Source organism: Notolepis coatsorum (genome assembly GCF_963971535.1).
Source record: "Notolepis coatsorum genome assembly, chromosome: 4".
NCBI lineage: Eukaryota > Metazoa > Chordata > Actinopteri > Aulopiformes > Paralepididae > Notolepis > Notolepis coatsorum.
The window spans coordinates 149807978-149816971 of NC_140168.1; the positions used below are offsets into that span (position 1 = coordinate 149807978).

The 8994-nt window shown below is 39.8% G+C and overlaps 1 protein-coding gene across 1 annotated transcript in view; it reads right to left on the minus strand.

Annotated features, from left to right (window-relative positions):
• Nucleotides 1-446: 446 nt before the first annotated feature.
• dip2ca (disco-interacting protein 2 homolog Ca) overlaps nucleotides 447-8994 on the minus strand; it is an 837941-nt gene continuing 829393 nt past the window's right edge. Inside the window, exons 31-32 of the mRNA XM_084312140.1 lie at nucleotides 6332-6455; nucleotides 447-2225 (exon numbers count right to left, since the gene is read on the minus strand). Coding sequence (XP_084168266.1) covers nucleotides 1973-2225; nucleotides 6332-6455 — 377 coding nt within the window. The 3' untranslated portion in view covers nucleotides 447-1972. The remainder of the gene's footprint in view (nucleotides 2226-6331; nucleotides 6456-8994) is intronic.

Below are 8994 nucleotides of genomic sequence, written 5' to 3' on the forward strand. Positions count from 1 at the left end.
GAGCATGGCGATAGAACGCCAGGTAGTTTGCAGGCTGTTAGACCCGAAAATAGGCACAGAACTTGCTGTCCCACGATTGGCGCACATGTCACATGACCTGGCCAATCAGAGCGCAACACTTGCACGCGGAAACAAACATTTGTTGTCGAAAGTATTCACGCGGAGGGGACACGTGATGCAAGGCTTCTATCCTCACTACAGCCGACCAGTGGGAGGCATAGTCTAGCAACGTACAAGACAGGGGAGGGAAGAATTGGAAATACGAAATTGGGATGGGAGAAAAATAGAAAAATTAGGAGAAAAAGTGAAGAAAAAAAAAAGATGATGCAAAAAAGAAAAGTGCCACTGTTCAAATATATAGTATAGGCGTGCATACGTAAACGATAATGTAGATGTCCATTTCCCACAAACTATGACAAAAATAAACAAGCCACCATCTATTTTTAGTCAAAATCATTGAAATATTTATTTAAATGAAGGACTTCTGCCAACTCAAATAAGACATTTTTAAAACCTTAAAAAAAAATGCCAGGGACATACTTGCAAAAGAAAAGAAAACGACGGTGAAGAAAGTGCTTATTATTTTTTTTTTAAAGAAAAATAATTCTAATGTGTTACAACATTCTCAGCCATTTAAAAATGTTGACCTCAAATCACGTAGGATTGTCACAGATTCCAGGTCTATAAATATGAAGGACTTAACTTTTCTTTTTTACAATACTAGTGATCGTTGCCTAGAGTTCCCTAAGCAGGTAGTCCAGAATTCACCGTTCCCTAAGCAGGTAGTCCAGAATTCACCGTTCCCTAAGCAGGTAGTCCAGAATTCACTGTTCCCTAAGCAGGTAGTCCAGAATTCACTGTTCCCTAAGCAGGTAGTCCAGAATTCACTGTTCCCTAAGCAGGTAGTCCAGAATTCACCGTTCCCTAAGCAGGTAGTCCAGAATTCACCGTTCCCTAAGCAGGTAGTCCAGAATTCACTGTTCCCTAAGCAGGTAGTCCAGAATTCACTGTTCCCTAAGCAGGTAGTCCAGAATTCACAGTTCCCCAGCCACAGTCCATAATTGCTTTTGATCCTTTTCAAGGCGAGATCACGGTCTTTGTGCTAGACGATGATGACGGGAGAATTGAAATTCTTACAATGCCATGACTTAAGGGTTTAGTGTATGTGACCCAGGACTACATGCAAAAGATACATTTTCCAACGGGTTTTCATCAGGCAAAATCCTTAGTTCTTCTTTAATATAGATCTATATTCATATGTCTAGATTCCACCCCCCCCCCATATACTTGATGTGATACTATTTCACTCAAGATGATACAATGCTTTTGTTTTTATATTAGCAAATATTCAAGAGCAAATAAAACACAAAAAAACATTCTTGAATGTCTCTCCTCTTATAAAGAAAACTAAATAAATTAAATCAGGTTTTGTTTTTTCTGTACATACTTACATGATATGAAATTATGTCGTGTTTTCTTCAGTCAAAGCATATTTATACTTAACAAAATGGAGTAAAAGGCTACTGTTGATGTTAGCACACTGGTTTCCCTTGTAGACGGGATGGTTCTTACAGAAAATCAATGTGAATGTTGTAAAAAAAAAAATGACACTTAGAAAATAGCTGACATAAACACAAAAACAATGCATAGTTACTGTGTACAGTTTCAAGGGCAGCTGTGATATGCCCCCTATCAAAACATATCTTGGTTTGATATAAAAAAAAACATAAACATAAAATATTTATTTTCTTTTCTTTTTAAATACCCTAACCTCTCAGAGGGCACATTAAAAAAAAATTAAAATGAAAAGAAACAAGCAAATACTTAACATGAAAATATACTTAGCCACACTTAACTTCAAACGCGATAAGCAAGAATCTGTACTACATTAGGATTGTCCTCTACCGACATCCATCCAAATGCTCTGCACTAGGCCTGCAAGTCTCTCTCTCTCTCTGAGAGGGGGGGGGGGCTACATATTATAGGCCACGTATATAGGGTCCAGCTGATCGGCCAGAAAACCGTCCCGTAGATGCATCCTCTGCTTCTCGCCGCGGGAGTTGATGGGGATGACGCCGAGGTCCACCACCACCACCACCCCCACGATCAGGTAGTGTTCCTCCAGCACCACGTTGGTGACCAGCGGCACCAGGTCCAGGGCCTCCTGCTCCGAGCCGTCCAGCTCCACCACCACCACCAGCAGGTTGGTCCAGGTGAACACAGCGCTGGGACACAGAACACACAGAGTCCACAGTTCAATGACTTAACTCATTCCCCGCTAACAACGAGTTTACTCGTTATTTGATCGTTTTTCCTCGATATTTTTATTCATTATTCATCCAGGGACCTTGGTGTTACCATAGGGAATTAGTCTGAGATCGACAAAGTGCAATACCGGCCGCATCCAGCTAGACGGCGGTATCGAGCACCCTTTGAAACCTTATATCTTGGCCTGTGCAACGGTCAAATGTCACCGGGCTCACTTGTCTTTGTCGGGCGAATGGAGCGGTTATAACGATCGGATTGAGAAGCGTCGAATGCTTCCGATGCATGATGTGTGGTGGATTATGTTGGTGACACGATCGACACCAATACCGGGACTCGCAATCAGATAATTGGAATATTCTTTGTGGGGTACATCCTAGTGAAGGTAAGGGCTATATGATATCAATCCTGCGTTGATCCAACCATGTCTTCACCCCGATCACAACATGTCTGTGTAACGTTACTCCACAACGTATGCCGTTGGTGACGATCAAAGCATCAAACCCCCCCCCCCCTTCAAGCATTCATGATGAAACATAATACCTATGATATAGATTCGATTTGGGAATAATAGCGTGTACAGGCAAGAAACTGCAACGTTTATAGTAGAATTGATGTATAAGGCTATTACTCACCCCTTCGGGAATTACCCCAAACACGGGCACATATGGATGAAGAAATTAATTCTTTTTCACATATTGAACAATAGCTAGGTGGTGTCAAATGGGCCATAGTATTGTATCCATAGCTATAATATAGAATATTATAGTTATAGCTCTACAAACAAGGTGATGCACTCCTATCTTTTAAAGCGTGGCAGTGCTAGAACGGGGCCCCGGCTAATCCCCGGCGGTCAATGAGTTAAGACACAAATCTGGAGTTGTGTCTCCCTTTTTTTTGTGATCAAATTTTTTTTTAATTTAAGTAACAGACAACACAATACAATAACAATAATGATAACAATTAAAATAAGACATAACGAATGAAATACAATCAGATAAATTATAGTAAAATACATGAAAAAACAATGACATTGGGATCACAAGACAGGGAGAATATGAGTTGTGTATCCCTGCTGACTGTTTGCTTGACAATACTAATAATAATAATAATATATTTTGATTTGTAGGGCGCTTTATAATTGTGTATAATTGGCATGCTTACCAACTGTTAGTCTGCAACACTACTATCACCGACATCTAAGAAGGGAGATCCCCCCTTGAATGGCCCTTCTAAGGTTTCTCTCCTCCACACTGCCTGTGGAGCATTTTTCCCTATTGTTAGGTTTTAGTGAGTTTTTCCTTACCTTCGCGTGGGGTATGTCTGGGAGTGCTTGCATTCTTTCATTTATTTGCATTTATCTTAAATTTTTTGGACCTTATGGTGTTCTTGTTCTGTTCTTGACTTATTGTTATGTTTTCTTCTTGACTTGTTTAAAGAAGACCTGTACGGCCCATGGGGACATTAACGTGTGTTGTCGGGCCTTATAAATAAATAAATTTGATTTGATTTGATTTGATTTGGAGCAAATCTCAAAAGCGCTACATTTTAAAAGAACATAAAAACTAGCAAGAAAAGAATATAAAATAAGCAAGACTAAAACTAGTAAGAAGTCAAAAGAACACTAAAACTAGTAAAAGAGTAAAAAAATAAACATAAAATAAGAAGGGCTAAAACTGGTAAAAGAACATAAAATGTGTGCAGCTAAAACAAAAGGCTCTAGTTTTGAGGCCCTTTTTAAAAGCATCCACAGTCTGTGGTGCTCTCGGGTGGTCAGGGAGAGCATTCCACACACTGGGAGTGGATGAGCAGAAGGCCTGATCTCCCATAGTGCGGAGTTTGGTCCTTGGGCGCTGGAGGAGGTTTGCCTGAGGGATGTTTTAAGAAGTTAGATCTCCACTGACTGAGTGAGTTATTACAGCTTCAGCTACTTTCTACCACAATAGTCATCGTGACATGTTGGGTTTTAACACATTGGTTGCCAGCCGGATATGGCAATTTATCGCTTGGATGCCACCACATTAATGAATGGGAGGACGAGCACATTTGCGAACGCATAAACTATATCTTAAATTATGGCTATGTGTCTAATACACCCGTCGCTTATCAATGACTTGCTTGCAGTCAACATGTACGAAACGGATTGTTTTTTCATCTGTACATTTCCGTGTTATACCGTTTTGAATACAAGTATAGTTTCGGAAAGTTCTAGTAAATTCAGAGAAATTCCGTGAAAATAGCCATTTACTGGAATACACAAAACACGTTGTCATTTTCCGGCTGATTTATGAATAGTTTTCAAATAAATGCTAGATTATCAAGAGTATTTGTGTTCTTATGCACGATACAAAAGCGGGCTGAAAAATCATTTATTCGTGCCGCGCTCAGGGCGTAACGCCACACACACACACGTTGCGCAATCTGTGAAAAACAACTCTGATTAACCTAAAACTGGTAACATAGATTCCTTACCTCAGATCAGATGTTCTGCAAAAAGATGAATCCAATTCCTGATCGCCATTCCAAATATTGATCGCGTTTATTGATCCAACGTTATAGTCCGAAAAGCATGATCCAAGCTGCTTCCAGCCTCACCAGTGACTAACACGACACTGCTTGCCAGAGGTGGGGAAACCCTGGCGCGGAGTTTATCTCTGATGCACTTTTTCACTCAATCCAATCCAATGATGTGCATTACCATCTGGGAGACGATAGGGGGCGGTATTTGCCCTTTTCGAGCTCAGAGCCATTCCCAATGATAATGTCAGGCTGGACGGATGAAAAATTAATGGATATCGCTAATAAAAGAAATAACTATTAAATAACGAGAAATCTCGTTATTGGCAACCAACGCATAGTGTGGTAGATAAAACTGTGTCCCCTCCCTATTCTTTGCACTAAGTTCTCTTTGACCTCCTATATTTATTTCAATCATGCATAAATTTTTTAGCCACTGTTTATACTGTATATAGTCCTGTATAGTGTATGTACATTGTGTCCCATATGTTACTTATGTTTATAGTGTCCTATATGTTACTTTATGTTTATATTAGATTTCTTTTTTTATATACACAGTGGGAAGGGGGAAACGTAATTTAATTTCTCTGTATGTCTTGCACATTATGAGAAGCGACAATAAAGCTGACTTTGATTCTCTCACCCATCTCCCTTCACCCCCCCCCCCATCAACTGTAGATTTGGGGGAAGGGAGGGGATAACATTTGGGGGGAAGGGTGAAATACCTCAACTGAGGGAGAGGACAGTACATTATTCCTCCACCAGTGATTCCCGCTGCATGTTAATACTTTGGGGGGCCCCCAAAGTATAATGGCTAATTTGTGTGTGTTTTTTTTTTTTTTTTTTTTTTTTTTATATCCAGTGAGCACTCATTTGCATTTGCATTGGTGGCAATGAGTGCTCAGTGAGTTAAAAAAAAAACATAAATTATACTTTGGGGGGAGCCACCCATAAATTATACTTTGGGGGGAGCCACCCATAAATTATACTTTGGGGGGGAGCCACCCATAAATTATACTTTGGGGGGAGCCACCCATAAATTATACTTTGGGGGGAGCCACCCATAAATTATACTTTGGGGGGAGCCACCCATAAATTATACTTTGGGGGGAGCCACCCATAAATTATACTTTGGGGGGAGCCATTATACTGGTAAACAGCCTCTATGGGCGCGAGTCCAGACCCACTTTTGGAATCAAATGATGACGTCAGTGGGATTATCTCCTTTATCAACTCCTAAGCATCCCCGGGACAACATCACTGTGTGGAGTTTTCTGTCTTAAATTTGATATAGATCATGTTCTTTGTTGGTTTGTGAGGATGTTAATACACACTTTGTAAGATGTGTGTATGAAGGAAGACCACAAAAAACAGCAGTGACTGCTCTCAGCTGTTTAACACTTAAAGACCTAGACACCATCACCAGTTGTTGTCTGAAGTGCAGTGTTATTATGAATTTTTTTTTTTTAAATAATAATTCTGAGGGAAAGTATATTTAATTTCTGTGGGAATCACTGTCCACACTAACATGACATGTTGGGTTTCTCACCACTCTGTGATGCTCTTGTGGGTCCTGATGACTGATGTCTCGATGTCGATGGGGTGGTATCGCATCCCCCTCAGCTCCATGGCTTCATCCAGCGCACCGACCACGTACAGCGCGTCATGCCGCTCTACACACACACACACACACACACACACACACACACACACACAATTTATTTTTAAAGACACAAACATTGAAATTTATGGACACAGTGAAATTTAGAACTGCACAAATTATGTTCAGAGCTAGAAATAATGTACTGCCAGGTAATATAAAAAGAAATTAGGGATCGAGAGGGAAAATATGATTTAAGAAGGAATTATAATTTAAAACAACCCTATGTCCGCACTACTCTTAACACTTTGAATGCCCAGCAGGGGGCGCACATTTAGTGCTTGAATGCCCACATCCACTTCAATGTTAGCATTAATATCGCCTAGTCTATGTTTTAAATTATGGCTATGTGTCTAATCTGCCCGTCGCATTATCAATGACCTATTTCCAGTCAACATTGTCGAAGCAGATTGATTTTTATCGGTTAATTTCCGTTTCATAGCATCTAGAAAACCCCTAGTTTTCACGAAAAAAAGAGGATTCCATGATAATCGCCCCGTACTGTAATATTCTAGAACGTTGTCATTTGTCGGCCTATTTATGAATCATTTTCAAATAAACGCTAGATTATCGATAGTAGGGCTGTCCCCGACTAAGGATTTGGATGGTCGACTAGGATTGGCCAAAATTTGCCGTCGACTATTGGTCGACTTAAAAAGAAAAAAAAAAAAAAAATATATATATATATATATATATATATATATATATATATATATATATAATATTTTTAAACTTATTTATTATTATTATTTATTTTTTTATTTTTTATCATTCTATTTGGGCTGTGGGGGGTGCTTAATATCTGAAGGAGTCGACTGAAGGCTTCTTGTCCTCTGCAAAAGCATGCAATTGATCCACTGATAGATACATCTTGATATTTGTCTAGTCTAGTGTGTTCATTAGATGGGTGAAATCCTCTTTCAGTGCCTCTGTGCCTGTTTTCGTAGGCAGTTAGCCTCTGGTATGCGTCCATTAGCGTTAGCCACGCTTCTAGGCCTATTTTCTTTTGGAAAGAATGATATAAAAAAAAAAAGAAAAAAAATATTTAATATTTTTTTATATATTCGACTAAGAGGTTGGCCAGTCGACTACGGCTCCTTTCGACCGATTAGTCGACTAATCGATTAATAGGGGTCAGCCCTAATCGATAGTATATGTGTACGTGTGCACGCTAGTGCCGCACGCTGAAAATCGATTCTCTCAGTCTGATTATCCTAATACTGGTAAAATAGATTCCTTACCAAGATGGTATCCAAATGGATTATTCCAATTCCTGATCGCCATTCCGAAAATCGATCCTTTTATTGATCCACAGTGTATACTGTAAAAAACACATAATCCCCGCTGCGCTCTGAGGGTCCAGCATGAAGCTGATCGACCCCGGTTACAGATGAAGCCTTTAGTTTTCATGGACGCTTTGCCGCGACGCGCGCACGGTGATATCACGTCATTGGAATTAATTAGGAACCCAGGCTGCTGTTCTGTTTTATGCCGCCAGGAGGCGCAAGTCATTAGACGGACACTACAACGTCCTACAGTACTGTATGTAACGATCTGTATATGTTTTGTTGTCTAAAATAAATACCATACCATATCTACAGGCGTATATGTGAATAGGCGTTCTAAACCTTTAAATTACAATGACGGCCAATTGCTTAGGAATGCTGAACAATGATCCGCGTTTATGCAGGAATGGAATTTAACTATGGTTACCTGGAACAAAACAACAAGCCGACGTACGTCCATTCATGTCATCAGAAGAAAGCTGTAAAGCGGTTGTGTAAACACGCAATGTTGCAGAATAAAATTATTAACCAGTTAAAACCTGTCGAATGGAGCAGGGCTCTGTTTATAATGGATATATAATGGATGTATTTTGTCTGGTACCGTGGTGTAATGGTTAATGCACATTCCTCTGAAGCGGACGACCCGTGTTCAAACCCCCCCTTTTCTAATATATATATTTTTTATTATTTATAAAATGAAATTGCCCGCAACGATGTGCATAAAACAATAGTAATAATATATAATAAGAATCCAACCAAAAATCGAATACAATAAACAGTGTAAAGCAAATAATTTAAAACAACGAAGTTTAGCCTATTAAATCGTTTTTATAAGCGTTCGTTTTTATTTGCTGGATAATTCATTTGTATCTCAACGGAGTCACGGATCTAGTCGGGGCCATGTAGCATTATGACGACAAAAATCGTGTGTGTGTGAGTCTGCACACTGACCTGTAGCGTAGTGGATCAATGGTTGCGTGTGTGCGTTTTGTGTGTGTGTGCGTTTGTGTCGGTTCCTGCATGCACGCATCTTCAAACGCTCAAGCTCGGATCTCTCATTTCTCACAGAAGAGCAAAGACAAAGTATTTCATATTTAAACTTCAGCTGCATAAGACATCACTTAAATATCGGTTAAAGGTAAACTTCAGGTCTGACTGAAGAGTGCACTCTTTCTCGCTCTCTTCCTCTCTCTCTCTCTCTCTCTTCTCTCTCTCTCTCTCTCTCTCTCTCTCTCTCTCTCTCTCTCTCTCTCTCTCTCCTCTACT